The 18448-nt window shown below is 41.2% G+C and overlaps 1 protein-coding gene across 1 annotated transcript in view; it reads right to left on the bottom strand.

Annotated features, from left to right (window-relative positions):
* The window catches only part of Atp7b (ATPase copper transporting beta), an 80864-nt gene extending 62564 nt beyond the window's left edge, over positions 1–18300 (bottom strand). Inside the window, exons 1-2 of the mRNA XM_046454107.2 lie at positions 17940–18300; positions 17559–17663 (exon numbers count right to left, since the gene is read on the bottom strand). Of these exons, the coding sequence (XP_046310063.1) occupies positions 17559–17609 (51 nt within the window). The 5' untranslated portion in view covers positions 17610–17663; positions 17940–18300. The remainder of the gene's footprint in view (positions 1–17558; positions 17664–17939) is intronic.
* Positions 18301–18448: the final 148 nt, after the last annotated feature.

The following is an 18448-nucleotide window of genomic DNA, read 5'->3' as shown; positions in this document are numbered from 1 at the left end:
AAACAAATTTAAAAGAAAACAGAAACACAGCAGTCAAACAGAGTTGGAAAGTAACGTGAGCACCATGAAAAAACAAGGGAAAAAAGGATTACAAACAATGCAGGACAACTTAAATTCACAGGAGAACCTAGAGGCATCAGAAAAATGGACAGAGAAAGAACTCAAGGCATACCTAACTCAGATGGAACAGAATCTTAGAGAAGACTTTAGACAGCAAGTCCAAACAATGAAAGTATACTTGGAGAAAGAATTACATAAGCAAATTCAAATGGCAAAGAATGAGCTCTACCAGGAGATAAGAGATTTTTTTAAAAAATCAAACAGTAATCCTAGAAATGCAGGAAACCATAAACCAAATTAAAAACTCAAACGAGAATATTACAAATAGACTAGATCAAATAGAAGTCAGAACATCAGATAATGAAGACAAAGTTTATCATCTTGAAAAGAATATAGTCAACACAGAAAGGATCCTAAGAAATCATGAGCAATCCATCCAAGAGATATGGGATGTCATAAAAAAACCAAACTTGAGAGTCACTGGGATAGAAGAAGGTGTAGAGGTTCAAACCAAAGGAATGAACAATCTATTGAATGAAATAATCTTAGAAAACTTCCCAGATATGAAAGATGGAATGGATTGCCAAATCCTGGAAGCCTACAGGACCCCAAACATACAAAACCATAATAGACCAACTCCAAGACACATAATTATGAAGATATCCAACATACAGAACAAGGAGAGAATATTAAAAGCTATGAGAGAAAGGAGGCAGATTACATTCAGGGGTAAACCAATTAGGTTAACAGCTGATTTTTCATCACAGACATTGAAAGCGAGAAGATCCTGGAACAACGTATTTCAAACACTGAAAAATAATGGATTCCAACCAAGAATACTGTATCCAGCAAAATTAAGCTTCAGATTTGACAATGAAATTAAAATATTTCATGATAAACAAGAGTTAAAAGAATTCGCAGCCAAAAAACCAGCACTGCAAGGCATTTTGAGCAAAACACTACAAGAAGAGGAATGAAAAACAGCACCCAAAACTAACAGTGGGAGGTAACTCAGTAAAGGGAAGGAAAAAAATAACTAAAAAGGAAAAACGAGCCAAATAAAAATAAATAAATAAATAAGCATGACTGGAAGTACAAACCATATATCAATAGTAAACTTAAACGTTAATGGCTTAAGTTCACCAATCAAGAGACATAGGCTAGTAACCTGGATTAAAAAAACAAATCCAACAATATGCTGCCTTCAGGAGACTCATATGATAGGAAAAGACATATACAGGCTGAAGGTGAAAGGTTGGGAAAAATCATACCACTCACATGGTCCTCGGAAGCAAGCAGGAGTGGCCATACTCATATCGAATAAAATCAACTTCAAACCTAAGTTAATCAAAAGGGATAAAGAAGGACACTATATACTGTTAAAAGGAACCATCCACCAACAAGACATAACAATTATCAATTTGTATGCACCAAACAATGGTGCTGCAATGTTCATAAAACAAACTCTCCTCAAGTTCAAGAGTCAAATAGACCACAACACAATAATTATGGGTGACTTCAACACACCGCTCTCCCCATTGGACAGATCCTCCAGTCAAAAGCTGAATAAAGAAACTATAGAACTCAATAACACGATCAATAACCTAGACTTAACCGACATATATAGAATATATCAACCATCATCAAGTGGATACACGTTCTTGTCAGCAGCACATGAATCCTTCTCAAAGATAGACCATATATTATGCCATAGGGCAACTCTTAGGAAATATAAAGGTGTGGAGATAATACCATGCATCTTATCTGATCACAATGGAATGAAACTGGAAATCAATGATAAAAGAAGGAAGGAAAAATCCTGCATCACCTGGAAAATGAACAATCTGTTACTAAATGATCAATGGGTTACAGAAGACATAAAGGAGGAAATCAAAAAATTCTTAGAGATAAATGAAAATACAGACACAACATATCGGAATCTATGGGACACAATGAAAGCAGTTTTAAGAGGGAAATTCATTGCCTGGAGTTCATTCCTCAAAAAAAGAAAAAACCAACAAATAAATGAACTCACACTTCATCTCAAAACCCTAGAAAAGGAAGAGCAAAACAACAGCAAAGGTAGTAGAAGGCAAGAAATAATTAAAATCAGAGCAGAAATCAATGAAATCGAAACAAAAAAAAAAAAAAAAACATTGAAAAAATTGACAAAACTAAAAGTTGGTTCTTTGAAAAAATAAATAAGATCAACAGACCCTTAGCCATGCTAATGAAGAGAAGAAGAGAGAGAACTCAAATTACTAACATACGGGATGAAAAAGGCAATATCACAACGGACACTACAGAAATACAGAAGATAATTAGGAATTATTTTGAAACCCTATACACTAATAAAATAGAAGATAGTGAACATATTGATAAATTTCTTAAGTCATATGATTTGCCCAGATTGAGTCAGGAAGATACACACAATTTAAACAGACCAATAACAAAGGAGGAAATAAAAGAAGCCATCAAAAGACTACCACCCAAGAAAAGCCCTGGACCGGATGGATATACAGCGGAGTTTTACAAAACCTTCAAAGAAGAATTAATACCAATACTTTTCAAGTTATTTCAATAAATAGAAAAAGAAGGAGCTCTTCCAAATTCATTCTATGAGGCCAACATCACCCTGATCCCGAAACCAGACAAAGACACTTCAAAGAAAGAAAACTACAGACCAATATCTCTAATGAACTTAGATGCAAAAATCCTCAATCAAATCCTGGCGAATTGAATACAAAAGCATATCAAAAAAATTGTGCACCATGATCAAGTAGGATTCATCCCTGGGATGCAAGGCTGGTTCAATATATGGAAATCAATAAATGTTATTCACCACATCAATAGACTTAAAGATAAGAACCACATGATCATCTCGACAGATGCAGAAAAAGCATTCAACAAAGTACAGCATCCCTTTATATTCAAAACGCTAGAAAAACTAAGGATTACAGGAACTTACCTCAACATTGTAAAAGCTATCTATGCTAAGCCTCAGGCTAGCATCATTCTAAATGGAGAAAAACTGAAGGCATTCCCTCTAAAAACTGGAACAAGACAGGGATGCCCTCTCTCACCACTTCTATTCAATTTAGTTCTCAAAATACTTGCCAGAGCAATTAGACAGACAAAAGAAATTAAAGGCATAAAAATAGGAAAAGAAGAACTTAAATTATCACTATTTGCGGATGATATGATATTATATCTAACAGATCCAAAAGGGTCTACAAAGAAACTATTAGAGCTAATAAATGAATTCAGCAAAGTGGCAGGATATAAAATCAACACACATAAATCAAAGGCATTCCTGTATATCAGTGACAAATCTTCTGAAAAGGAAATGAGGACAACCACCCCATTCACAATATCCTCAAAAAAAATAAAATACTTGGGAATCAACCTAACAAAAGAGGTGAAAGATTTATATAATGAAAACTACAGAACCCTAAAGAGAGAAATAGAAGAAGATCTTAGAAGATGGAAAAATATACCCTGTTCATGGATAGGAAGAACTAACATCATCAAAATGGCCATATTACCCAAAGTTCTCTATAGGTTTAATGCAATGCCAATCAAAATCCCAACGGCATTTCTTGTAGAAATAGAGAAAGCAATCATGAAATTCATATGGAAAAACAAAAGACCCAGAATAGCAAAAACAATTCTAAGCAGGAAGTGTGAATCAGGCGGTATAGCGATACCAGATTTCAAACTATATTACAGAGCAATAGTAACAAAAACAGCATGGTACTGGTACCAAAACAGGCGGGTGGACCAATGGTACAGAATAGAGGACACAGAGACCAATCCACAAAACTATAACTTTCTTATATTTGATAAAGGGGCTAAAAGCATGTAATGGAGGAAGGATATGGTGCTGGGAAAACTGGAAATCCATATGCAACAAAATGAAACTGAATCCCTTTCTCTCGCCATGCACAAAAGTTAACTCAAAATGGATCAAAGAGCTTGATATCAAATCAGAGACTCTGCACCTAATAGAAGAAAAAGTTGGCTCTGATCTACATATTGTGGGGTTGGGCTCCAAATTCCTTAATAGGACGCCCATAGCACAAGAGTTAATAACTAGAATCAACAAATGGGACTTACTCAAACTAAAAAGTTTTTTCTCAGCAAGAAAAACAATAAGAGCCTACATCCTGGAAACAAATTTTTACTCCTCACACTTCAGATAGAGCCCTAATATCCAGAGTATACAAAGAACTCAAAAAATTAAACAATAACATAACAAATAACCCAATCAACAAATGGGCCAAAGACCTGAACAGACATTTCTCAGAGGAGGACATACAATCAATCAACAAGTACATGAAAAAATGCTCACCATCTCTAGCAGTCAGAGAAATGCAAATCAAAACCACCCTAAGATACCATCTCACTCCAGTAAGATTGGCAGCCATTATGAAGTCAAACAACAACAAGTGCTGGCGATGATGTGGGGAAAGGGGTACTCTTGTACATTGCTGGTGGGACTGCAAATTGGTGCGGCCAATTTAGAAAGCAGTATGGAGATTCCTGGGAAAGCTGGGAATGGAACCACCATTTGACCCAGCTATTGCCCTTCTCGGACTATTCCCTGAAGACCTTAAAAGAGCGTATACAGGGATACTGCCACATTGATGTTCATAGCAGCACAATTCACAATAGCTAGACTGTGGAACCAACCCAGATGCCCTTCAGTACATGAATGGATAAAAAAAATGTGGCATTTATACACAATGGAGTATTACGCAGCACTAAAAAATGACAAAATCATGGAATTTGCAGGGAAATGGATGGCATTAGAGCAGATTATGCTAAGTGAAGCTACCCAATCCCTAAAGAACAAATGTCAAATATTTTCTTTGATATAATGAGAGCAACTAAGAACAGAGCAGGGAGGAAGAGCAGGAGGAAAAGATTAACATTGAACAGAGACATGAGGTGGGAGGGAAAGGGAGAGAAAAGGGAAATTGCATGGAAATGGAAGGAGACCCTCATTGTTATACAAAATTACATATAAGAGGTTGTGAGGGGAAAGGGAAAAAAAACAAGGGAGAGAATTAAATTACAGCAGATGGGATAGAGAGAGAAGATGGGAGGGGAGGGGACGGGGGATAGTAGAGGGTAGGAAAGGTAGCAGAATACAACAGTTACTAATATGGCATTAAGTAAAAATGTGGATGTGTAACAGATGTGATTCTGCAATCTGTATATGGGGTAAAAATGGGAGTTCATAACCCACTTGAATTTAAAGTATGAAATATGATATGTCAAGAGCTATGTAATGTTTTGAACAACCAATAAAAAAAAGGAATAACAAAGAATGTCAAACACAAACACCTTATGTATCTATTTGCTGAAAGTCAGACTGCTAAGGTTTTAAATATTGGCTCCCTCTTCCTCCCCTCACTCATTCCTTTATCCTTCCACGCCGGGAACTAAGTTCCAATAATTTCAGAAGCAGGCAGGGACCTCAATAAATGGAAATAGGCTGGGGTGTAGCCTGTGACTACCTGGAGAGCCCATGCAGCTCTACGTGAATCCGGCCAAGTTGTCCAATGGCCCAGTGTCACCAGAGACTCCAAGAGAAGGTTGAAAGCCAGAGTGTCTACAATGTAATCTTCCAAATTTAAAATGTTTGAAAACTGTTCAAAGTTCTGGCTAATTTAATAAAAGGAATGGTTTTTTTCAGATGCCCTCAAGAGAACAGGACTGTCCCTGCTCCCTCTGAATACAAACAAACTAGAGGGGATACAGTGCTAACCAGCCATAGTAAGCCATGAGATATTAGGAAGATGATGCTGTGTCCCACATTATGCTAAAAAAAAAAAAAATTAATAGAGGGAGGCTGTTAGATGGAGACAGCTCTAGCACCTTGGGTTCCTATATAAGCAAATTCCATGTGAATAGTCAAATAAAATGTAAGCTTAGTCAATAAGAAACTGTCAACTAACATCTAACTAGGGAGTTTCTACCTTAACTAATTAAATATTTTCTTTGTTTTGCTTCTGTGAACACCTTTTAAAAGTTTCTTCCTATCCCTTCAATGGATCCCTGAACTGCTTGATTTATGAACTGCTGCCTGCTAAAATAAAAGTTTGCTGCCTGACTTATGAATTGCTATCTGCTAAAATAAACTCTTTAAAATTTTTATGTGCCTTCATTTATCTTTTAACACTTGCACACAAATGTCTATAGCAGCACTATTCATAATAGCCAACAAGTAGGAAGAACTGAAATGTCCTTCAATGTTATCTATTGTTAGTAAATGGATAAATAAAACATAGTATAATCTATATCATGGTAGCTTATTTGGCAACAAAAACAAATTAAGTACTTCATGGGTGGATGAATCCCAAAAATATTGTGCAAAGTGAAAGAAGCCAGTCACATAAGATCCAACATTACTATATGATTCCCTTACATAAATATCCACAATAGGCAGATCCATAGCAAGAGAAAGTAAATTAATGAGTGCTTAGGCATTGGGGTCACAGAGTGATAGCTAAAGAGTACAGGATAACTTTTTGAGATAATGAAAATGTTCTAAATCTGACTGTACTGATGGCTGCAAATACCTGTGAATTGTATGGGACGTGAACTGTATCTCATGAATGCTTATTTTTTAAAAATGCGATGGAGAGGTTGTCTTAGATTGCTTGTACAACTACAACACTACACCTGAGAGGCGGTAGTTTATGAATACTAGAAATTCGTTTCTCACAGTGCTGGAGGGTGGGAAGTCCAAGACCAAGGCACTGCAGGATCAGCGTCTGGTGAAGGCCAATCCCTCAGACCCGGCACTATCTAAGTGTCCTCTCATGATGGAGGTGTCAGAAAGGATGAAAAGAGATGAACATCCTCTGTTAGGCCTCTTTATAAGGGTATCTGATTCCACTCCTGAGGATGCCACCCTCATAACTCAATCACCTCCTAAAGGCCACACTTCTTAATATTGCTTCACTGAGGATTAAACTTCAATATAAATTTGAGGGGACAAAACTATCCAAACAACAGCACTCCAACCCTGCCCCCCTCCCAAATTCACATCCTTCACTCCTAAAAATACATAGATTCTATAAAAGCCCCAAGAGGTCTTAACCTGCTCTGTCACCAGGCTGAACACTGAAATGACTGATAGCCTGTGGTGCCACCAGCTATGTCACTGGCTTGTAAACATTAAAGCCTGGAGGCTGATAACCACATGCTCCTAGATGTCAGTGGTTGCATTATCACATATTCCCAGTCCCTGAGGCGGGTTCCAGACCTGCTGTTCTAGTGCAATTTGACACCCCGGTGACCTGGGCTCATTATAATAAGACAAAAATGCACCTATTTAGTGCCATAACAGATCCAATCATGCCCAAATTATGGAAGAAAAAGGGTGGAAACCTGGAAACCTCTCCTTGCCATGAGAAGTTCCAATGACACCATGCACACCACAGCCCCTCATCACCAGCCCTGGTGAAACCCAGCCCACAGACCTGCTGGGGAGACAGTCTTTAGAGGGGGAGCTCCTCTTCTCTAATCTTCAGTCATAGAATAAAATGTCCTGCTGCTACTGGGACTGTTTGGTTATTTGTAAATGGTATTGAATAGGAAAAGAACCTGCAAATTTCATAACAATTCCAATATCAACTCAAACAGCTAAAGTCCAGAATCTTATCTACACATCATTTGAATCACATACGGTTGAAACTCAAAGGTATGTTTCATTCTGAGGCAAACTGCCTGCGAGAGCAAACCAGTTGTGTGCTTCTAAAATACAATGCTGGGACAGGCAACAGGACAGGAATTTCCATCCTAAAAGGGAGACTTAGGAGAGAAGAAAGGGGGAACTAGTCCCAAATAAGTAGATTTTTTTTTCTTTTTAAAAAAGTGCTGAGAATAGAACCCAGGAACTCCTGTATTTTAGGCAAGTATACCACTGAACTACACTCCCAGCCCCTGAGTAAGTCTAAATAAAATCCAACAGAGAAAACAACATTAAATCTTTTTTGTTTGGTTTACCTTTTGGTACTGGGGATGAACCCAAGGTCTCGTGCATTCCAAGCAAGCGTTCTACCACTGAGCTACACCCATTAAATCTTAAGGCTCGAGAACGATCTTCTTTGACTCTACGTCCCACCACCTGGGCCCACTGGAGTGGGGTCTGGGCCCCCACAGATCTTCTGAGCATGGCCCACACAGCAGCTCTCCCAGGCTTGGATCTCCTGCCAATGACTACAGACCCAGGGTATCAGGTACAGGCCTACCTTCACAGCTCCAACTAGATGTTGCCTGTTATGGTTTAGATTGAGGTGTCTCCCCTAAGCTCCGGTTAATGCAGGAATACTCCAGAGGTAAAATGATTAGATTATGAGAGCTATGACCTGATCAGTCCATCCTAGTATGAATGGACTGAGTGAGTGGTAACAGCAGGCAGGTGGGCCATGGCTCAAGGAGGTAGGTCACTGGGGGCTTGCCCTAGAAGAGTGCATCTTCTCTGTGGCCCCTTCTCTCCTCCATTTCCCTGCTTCCTGACCCGCTGTGAGCTGAGCAGCTCACCTCCTATGGGTCCTTGCTCCACGATGTGCTGCTGCCTCACCTTGGGCCCTGAGCAATGTAGGTGATTATGGAATACCTCTGAAATCATGAGCCCCAAATAAACTTTCCCTCCTCTAAGTTGCTCTTATTGGGTATTCTGGTCACAGCGAGGAAAAGCTGGCTAAAACACTGCCTTTGTGGGAGCTCTCCACAGTGACCCTATCCCTGAGGCTGTCCACTCTCTGAGCCCTAAGGCATTCCTTGATCTGGAGGAGGAAGCCCTGCCTGACAACTCTCTCACTCTGCACACCAGCAGAGTCAGGGCCATGTGAACAGTGCCAAGGTTTCTATATTGTACCCTCTGAAGTGGCAGCCAGAGCCACCCTGGAGCTACTCCTGAGGCCACTTTGAGCTACAAATGGGGTGACCAAGAAGTACTACACTGGAAGGGAGCAGAGACTTAGGTATCTCTGGGGAAGCCAGTCCCAAGGTCCCACAGGAGCCCTGGGCCCCTCCCTTGAAATCTTTCTGCCCTCCGGGCCCTGGCACTCAAGCCCTGTGATGGGAGTGGCCTCAAAAATCTCTGAAATGCTTTCAGGATCACTCTTCCATGATCTAGAATAGCATCTGGCTTCTTTCCATCCATAATAATCTCCTTACCAAATGTTTGCTTGGCCACACCCTGTATTCTCCCAAGCACACCTTTTTATTCTTTATAACTTGGCCAGGCTGAGAATTTTCCAAATCTTTAAGTTCTGCCCCGCTTTTGACTATAACTTGTCTTTAAGCCTTTCTCTCTTCTTGCACACTACTAGAAGCAATCCAAAGAAGCCATGCAGCACCCATACACCTTGCCTAAGGATTTATTCTGCCAAATATCTTGGCTTATCACTCTTGTGTTCCACCTTCCATAAACCATGAGGACAGGGACACAATTCACCCGAGTTCTTTGCCATATTGTAAAAGCATGGTCTTTGCTTCAGTTTCCAATAAGCTAGCTCTCATTTCTGAGACCTCATCAGATGGCCTTTACTATCCACATTTCTATCAACTTTCTGATCAAGAAGATTCAAGCTCTGTCGACAGCTCCCTTTTTCTTTTGAGCCTTCACCAAAGTCACCCTTAACACTAGGTACACAGCAAGCTACGCTTTTTCTAGCCAACTCCTCCAACTCTTCCAGCCTCCACCTGGTTCCAACTTGAGGTATTATGGAAACACTCCACTTCTCACTTCTTGGTGCCAGTTTCTTAGTCTACTTGTACTCTGTAACAAAATTACAGACTGGGTGACTTACAAACAATAGAATTTTATTTCTCACAGGTGGGAAGTCAGCCTCTGGTGAGGACCACTCTCTGTTTTAAGATGGTGGCGAACAGCTGTGTCCCCCTAGAGAAAGAGCAGTGTTGGAATGGACAGGAAGGGTGAAAAGGGGCAAATCCTCCCCATCAAGCTCTTCTATAATCCTATTGTGAAGGTTCCAACCTCATAACCAGTCGCCTCCTAAGACCACATCTTTTAAAGTAGAAGTTTCAACATGATTTTGGAAAAGACAACAACATTCAAATCATACCAAAGGACAAAATATAAGAATGGGGAAGGATACACCGTTGGCATTCATGGAAACTAAACAAGAGAGGTTTCAGGACAGTGGAAAAAGCAAAGCCAGAAGGTCATACCCTCTGCCAGGATTCTCCATCCCTTCCTTTCTACCTGTCAGGAGACTTAATTGGCCATCTTTCTCTTCACCTCCTGTCTTTCCCTTTCTCTGCCTCTGAAGCTGTTCACTTTGCTTTTGTTTTAAAATTGCTCCAATTACCTGTGTCTCCTGCTAGCTGTTGTTCTTAGAGAGTGGGTGCACTGCCTGTGTGCATCACCAGACACAAAGACTCTTCACAGCAGAGGTGGTCATGACTGCAAAAAATCCACAAAGCACCCAAAGCCTCTGAGGAGACTGCATAAACTGTGCTATGTACCCACAAGGACATATTACACAGCAATAAATCTTAGAAATAGGGTCTAGTGAGAAAAACTAGTCCTTTAAAACTAAACACATGATGATATCATTTTTATAAAGCTCAGACATGAGAAAACTAAACAATGTATTGTTCAGGCACTCATCTATGTGATGAAACTTTACAAAAATATAAATCTGGGTTATGAAGACTAGGGTGTGGCGAAGTGGTAGAGCACAAGCTTATCATGCATGAGGCCCCAGACTGGATCCCCAGCATCAAAAACAAACAAACAAACAAAAAATAAAAGTAGGGTATAACAGACACAAAATTGAGAATGGTAGTTACCTGTATAGTGGGTAATTCTGTGGGTGGTACAGAAAGACGAGGAAAGAGCAATCAGGTGGATAACATGGCATTGGTAATGCTCTGTTCCTAGGTTAGCTGAGGTACAAAGGCATTACCTCTACTGCTCTGCTTTCTAATTACATGCGGAGATATGTGTGTGTGTGTGTGTGTATACATATATATGTATAAAATTTCTTTTATAGCCAATAAATTGATAAAAATAATAAGGGAAAAACCTTAAAGTGAATGAAGGAATGGAAACACACAAGTGCAAACTATTCTTTCCAGAAGACTCAGGAGGAAGGGAAGTGGAAAAGAAATAAAACAGCTAGCAGGAGACAAAAGATAATGGGAGCAATTTTAGAATAAAAGCAAAGTGAATGATTTCAGAGGCAGAGAAAGGGAAAGACAGGTTGAAGAGAAGGATGGCCAATAAAGGCTCCAGACAGGCAGAGAAGAAGGGATCAAGAATATTGGCAGAGGGTACGACCTTGAAAAGAAAGCAGCCTATCCTCTGATTCTAGAGAGGAGATAAAAGTAGGTTGTAAGTCTAAACAAAATTTTGGGAGAAAGTGGGTAAGACCAGGCAAAAAGTTGAAGAAAAGCATAACCAATGGTATGAATATCCTCGAGGTAAAAAGTGAAGTCACTGGTTGGGAACAGAGAAGCAGAGATTGAGTATGGGGCTTTTGCAGCTGGTGACAGTTTGAAAGAGTCACATCAAATTGGCAAAACTAAAAGGCATCAGAAGGCACAATGTGGATATATAAAACAAGAAACTGCTAGCAGTACCAACTATGTAGTTGCCTAAATTTCTAGCCAGAAAAACTATGTTCTGAAACAAAAGATGTCACAATTCCTGTCTTGTTTGCCTGGGGGTGTAGTTCAGTGGTAGAATGTGTGCTTAGCATATTCAAGGCCCTGGGTTCAATCCCTAGCAACAAAAAATAAATAAGTAAGTCACTCTCTGTTTTGCCCTCTATCTCATTGACCTTTTATTATATATATATATACACACACACACACACACACACATATATATATATATATATATATATATATATATACACACACACACACATATATATATATATATATATATATATCTTTTTTTTAAGTTGTGGATGAACCTTTATTTACTTATTTTTATGTGGTGCTGAGAATCGAACCCAGTGTCTCACACATACTAGGCAAGTACTCTACCACTGAGCCACGACCCCAGCCCTCTCATTGACCTTTGATCTCCTCATATTTTTTCCTTTTACTTAGTTTTAAAAGAATAAATAAATAAATGACTGACATGGAGCTAGGAAGTAGCTCAGCAGTAGAATGCCTACCTAGCACAAGGGAGACTGTGGGTTTGATCCCCAGAATTTCACTTGGCTGTGATTTCAATTTTTTTCTGTAAATAAAAATGATACTTGAATCATCTAACACAGATAAATCCTAGATACCTATGCTGTGGTTATTAGCAAGCAGTAATCTGTCCCTGCATCATAGTCATCCTTCAAAGTCAGAGGGAAATTCATGTCAGTAAAGCATTTAAAATCCAGCTCTCAGACTAGGAGTGTAGCTCAGTGGTAAAGTACTTCAGAGGTCTACAATTCTCCCATAGAAAGTAAAAGAGAAGTAACCATTTTGTAATAAGTGTGTCTATGTATACACACTATACTATATCATAGAGTAACATGTATTGAATACATTATATGTGTGAAGCCCTGGTTTCCATCCTCAGCACCACAAAGAAAAAGATAAATACATAAATGAATAAATAAGTAAAATCAAATCCAGCTCTCTCACTTCCTGAGATTATCACCCAGTTACTAAGGACCAATTGCACCCCGAGTTGTTTCTGTGAGGACTTCCCTCACTTCTATCACTCTGGACAAAGGAGGTCTAGACAACCTGCTCTTTCTCTGAGAAGGGAATTTCACAACAAATCAGGACAGAGTCCTTCTGGGGGTGTAGTTCAGTGGTAGAATGTGTCTTAGCATGCTCAAGCCCCTAGGCTCAATCCCAGGGCCTGGTATTAAACTTCTAATACTTTCAGGCTTTTCTGAGACCTTCTCTTTGGCTTTCAATAACCTCCAGCTGGTGGCCCAGCAGCTGCTTCCAGGGTTCACCCTCCTCCCCAGGGAGCCTCAGACTATTCCCCAAGCCTGAACTCTCTCTCTGAAACAAAAGATGTCACAATTCCTGTCATGTTTGCCTGGGGGTGTAGTTCAGTGGTAGAATGTGTGCTTGTTTGAGGCCCTGGGTTCAATCTCCAGCACCAAAAAATAAATAAATAAGTCACTCTCTTAATAAATAAATAAATAAGACTGTGGGGTAAAATCCAAACTCCACAGGTCTTCCATGGCCACTCTCCAGGCTTGCCAAACCCGTCAGTTCCCCTAGAGCCTCTTTTCATTTCTAACCTTCTGGGCCTTCCTATATGCCGGCTGCTCCCTAAGATACCATGCCTAGCCAATGCCTGCTCTCCTTTGGGGACCCACACAAGCATCACCTCCTCTTCAAGTTCCTAGTGTTTCAGGAGCAATAAGGAAGCCAGAGTGGCTGGAGCAGAAGGAGGAGGGAAGGGAATGCGGTAGAACATGAGGTCAGAGTTCATCATTGCTTTAAGATGGGGAAACTGAGGCAGAAGTTTACTAACTTATCCAAGGGATTTTGCTGATGAGAGGCAGTTCTAGGATTGAGTCTTAGCTGGCCTTTCTCATTTCTTCAGGAACCTATCGTCTTTGAAAGATAATATTATCTTCTAAACTTGCTTGACACATAGCCAAGCCACCTGATATTGCTCTTTACAATAACGAATATAGCCAGAAATGGTGGCACACGCCTGTGATCCTTTTGTATTATTTGTACTCACAACCCTTCTGACATAATATATGTGGGATGTTTCTTCCTACCAACCAATTCTCCAACTTCCCAAACAACAACTTGGTGACCTACATTCAATTCAGTTCCGACACTACCTGGAGCTAGCACAGACCCCAGAGGTAAGGGCTCAGCCCCACAAGTCTTCCCTCCTCTTCTGACACCAGTCGGCAAGTCTAGGGCACACAAACTTCTGAAGGACTGGTTATAAAGTCCAATGGTCTCCAACCCTTGAGCTAGAGTAGCTCACAGAACTCAGATAAGTGCTTCACGTACTATTACCAGTTTATGATAAAGGATAAAATTCAAGAACAGGCAAAGATACTCAGCAATAAACAAGAATAAAATCATGGCATTTGCAGGTAAATGGATGGAGCTGGAGAATATAATGCTAAGTGAAGTTAGCCAATCCCAAAAAAACAAATGCTGAATGTTTTCTCTGATATAAGGAGGCTGATTCAACTTGGGGTTGTGGGGGTGGCGGGCATGGGAAGATTAGACAAACTCAGATAGGGCAGAGGGGTGGGAGGGGAAGGGGGGTAGAAAAGATGGTGGAATGAGATGGACATCATTACCCTAAGTACATGTATGAAGACACGAATGGTGTAAATATACTTTGTATAAAACCAGAGATGAAAAATTGTGCTCTATATGTGTAGTATGAATTGTAATGCATTCTGCTGTCATATATAACAAATTAGAATAAAAGATTTAAAAAAAAAAAAAGAACAGGCAAAGAGAGAAATGCAGAGGGCAAGAGATGGGGGATGATGCACAGAGCTTCTATCTCTCTCCAGGCAAGCCACTCTCACAGAATCTCAATGTGCTTACCATCTGGAAGCTCTGAAACCATCGTTTAGGATTTTCATGGAGGTTCCATTCTGTAGGCATGACTGATTAAAGCATGGGGCCCCTGCTGATTAGCTCATCTCCAGTCCCTGTCACCTCCCCAGAGGTTGGGGGGTGGTGCAGAAAGGTCTTACTTCCTAATCACATGATTGGTTCCTCTGGCCATCAGTCTCCATCTGAAGCAGCTATCTAGGGGCCCATCACAGGCCACCTCATTAGCAGAAACTCAGATATGTTGAAAAGAGCTTATTTTGAATGACAAAAAAAATGTTCCTATCATTATCACTCAGGAAATTCCAAGGGTTTCAACTCTGTCAGGAACCTAGGACAAAGATCAAATACCATTTCTTATTTTCACACTCTTGCCTTAGGACTTGGATACTTTTTGGTTTCCCAGCACAGAACACTTCCCTGAAATCTGAATCATTCAGGTCTCTGCTCAAACCTTACTTCCCCTGCAAAGCATTCTCTGGCCACGTACTTAAATAGAATCTTCCTCCCCACCTATGCCCTTTTTTTAAATGTCCCTATCATGATTTATTTTCTTCCCAGCACTTAGCAGTTCCTAAAATAACAATATTTGTTTACCCCCCTTTCTTTTCTCCATCTCCTACTAGAATATAAATTCCTTGAGGGCGGGGTCTTGCTCTCACCTGGCTCCCCAGGGCCTAGTATCCCTGACACATAAAAAAAAAAAAAAAAAAAAGGCTGGGACTATAGCTCAGTGGCAGAGCGCTTGCCTAGTATGTGTGAGGCACCAGCTTCTATCCTGAGGGCCACATAAAAATGAAACAAATAAAATAAAGGCATGTTGTCCATAAAAAAAATTCAGGGACTATATTCCCATTGAGGCAGGAGGATTCCTTGAGCCCAGGAATTTGAGGGCAGCCTGGGTAACATAGTGAGTCCCTATTTCTTAAAAACAAATGATGATTTGTTGAACAAATGATGATAACACAAGGATGATATCTACATTAGGGCTAGGAGTGCAGCTTAGTTGTAGAGTGTATGCTTAGCATACTCCGGGCCCTGGGTTCAAGCCCCAGCACCAAAACAACAAAAACCCCACCTACATCAAAGGGTGTTGAAAAAGTACACACAGAGGGATATAAAGTGCTTAATATAATTCCTAGCACATAGTAAGCTCAATGACATTGGCTAAGGCTATTATCAAAGGAATCCAGAAGAACATGAGGTTAACGTGGGCCAGAGCAGTTACAGAAGGTATCAAGAAGGGGGCAGATCATGTGCTTGATCTGGAAGAATGAGGCTTTGTGTTTTTTTTCCCTCTCTCTAAGTTGGGACACTGTAGAAATTGTTAAGTGTCTCCTCTGCAGAAGCCATCCCTCCCCAATGTAGGCTGTCTTCACATTCCAGATCAAATGCAGTCTCCAGGGGCTGGGAGTGTAGCTTAGTGATAAAGTACTTGTACAGCCTGTGTGAAGCATTGGGTTTGATTCTCAGCACCACATAAAAAAATAAATAAAAATAAGCCAGGCACTGTGGTGCACACCTGTATTCCCAGTGGCTTGGGAGACTGAGGCAGGAGTATCATGAGCTCCAAGCATCTTATCAAGGTGCTAAGCAACTCAGTGAGACCCTGTCTCTAAATAAAATACAAAATAGGGTTGGGGATGTGGCTCAGTGGTTGAGAGCCCCTGAGTTCAATTCTAAGGACCCCAAAAAACAAATTAATTAAATAAAGGTATTGTGTTCATCTACAACTAAAAATAAAAGTAAAAATAAAAGAAAGAAAACCTATAAAAATTGCAGTCTTCATACCGTAAAGAATCATCTACTGATCAGCATCTCTCTGGCTTGACCATCCATTAATCCACTTTTCTTTCTTTTCTACACCAGAGACTAGATAAATTTCACTTCTAATGGTCCCTCAATAATATTGTTAAATTGATTAATTTCAGAGACCTATAGAAAAGAAGCAACCCAGGGCTGGGGATGTGGCTCAAGTGGTAGGTAGCATGCCCACCTAGCATGCATGAGGCACTGGGTTCGATTCTCAGCACCACATAAAAATGAAATAAAGATGTTGTGTCCACCTAAAACTAAAAAAAATAAATATTAAAAGAAAAGAAAAAAAGCAACCTACTCTTTGGTCCAGCAATCTAGGCTTTTGTGTCTATCCTAAAGAAATACTCAAGAGTCAACATTAGTTCAAGTATAAAGATCATGTCCACTTGCACATGCGAATGTGTGTGTGTGTGTGTGTGTGTGTGAGAGAGAGAGAGAGAGAGAGAGAGAGAAGCAACCAGAATGTCCACCTGTAAGAGAGCAACAAACAAGAGAGAGAGAGAGAGAGAGAGAGAAGCAACCAGAATGTCCACCTGTAAGAGAGCAACAAATAACGAAGCATCTACCCTGTGCAGAGGCTAAATGAAGACAGACACTTCATAAAACAATCTCCAAAATATTGAAAAAAAAAGTTGGAGAATACACAGCATTTGATTTTCATTTAGGTAAACAAAATATTTTAAAATAACACACACAGAAACCTACCACACTGAACGCATTACTTACATAAACTAAAATGAATTCAAAATAGCTGCATTTTAAAAAAATCCCAGGACTTGAATATAAAGAGATTATATAACATAAAGAGATTCAGGCATTGGACTGTGACTAACTTCCCCAGGTAACTAATTTTGAACTATTAGGGCAAATCCACGCTCATTTTACTTCTCAGGCATCAGACCCCTTAACAGCATAGATTAACAGAAACGTGCTGGGTTTGCAACGTTCTCTAACACCTGTGGACAGCACGCCCTTTCTACACAGTGCTTTCCTCCCAAACCACGACCCCGCTAGCGCTGGGCTCTGGAGAGCGCTTGCTCTTCCTGGGCACCCGGAGGACAGAGGCACTGGAGGAAGAAAGCTCTCCAGGTAGATGTGTGCACACGTTGTCGGAGAAGGAAACTTACTTTCCGACTAGCCTCTTCTCTGGCTGTAATCTGTCTCTCCTGCTCAGGCATCACCCCCGCAGACACCAATTTCTTCTCAGATCCGGCCCGGAGCCCAAAGGTCACCTGGTTAGGGAAGGGCGAGAAGAGCCTGTTAAAATCCAGGAGGAAGAGGAGTGGGTGTGAGGGCTTCAGTCCGGCTCGACTCTAAGGAAACCGTCTCTTCGCTTTGAATCAGGGGATCCGCAACACCAAAACTGTGGGTTAAAATTGAGCGCCGCCGTGTCCCTAACTTGGGAGCGCAGGGATAAGAGCGCGTGGGGAGCGTGGGCCTCCGACCTTCACTCACACCCAAGCCCGCACCGCAGGGCGAAGACCTGTCCTGACTCCCTCCTAAACTACCTCGGACCGATGCACTCAGCACTAGGTCCTCAGATCTGCGCCTGTGCTGGAGATGAAGGGCTGGCGAGTGGTGCAGTCCCGGGCCGGAGATGCAGATGCCCCGGGTTCGCCCAAGGCCTGGGGGACGGTTCGTCCTGGCGGGGTGTCGGATCAGCTCCGCTCAGCCCCCTCTCCAACTCCGCGCCTGGCTCCTGGGCTCCGCGGATCTCAAATGCAGCAATCGCTACGGGAATGGACTCTGCACTCGGAAGATTGATCCGTGAGCTGCAAGGGCCTCCCATTTGGTCGCCAACCGGCCGCGGGTTTGGGACTGAGGGCAGGGGCGCCCCGGCAGGGGCTTCCAGTGGGGGAGGGGCCGAGGACCTGAGCGCCGGCTGTCCGTCAAAGGCCACGCCCCCACAGCCCACCTCCCACTACGGTGCCGCCCATGGGGGCCGGACCCGTTTGCGCCACGCCAAAATCTCGTTTACTCCTCGGCCATTCTATTGGCTAAAAGGCCGTGGGAAGCT

Source organism: Marmota monax, unplaced genomic scaffold, assembly GCF_021218885.2.
Source record: "Marmota monax isolate L192 unplaced genomic scaffold, Marmota_monax_Labrador192_F-V1.1 WCK01_AAM20220418_F8-fsc00011, whole genome shotgun sequence".
Lineage (NCBI taxonomy): Eukaryota > Metazoa > Chordata > Mammalia > Rodentia > Sciuridae > Marmota > Marmota monax.
Note: the sequence above shows the minus strand (reverse complement) of the source record. Positions and strands in the feature narration are given on the sequence as shown.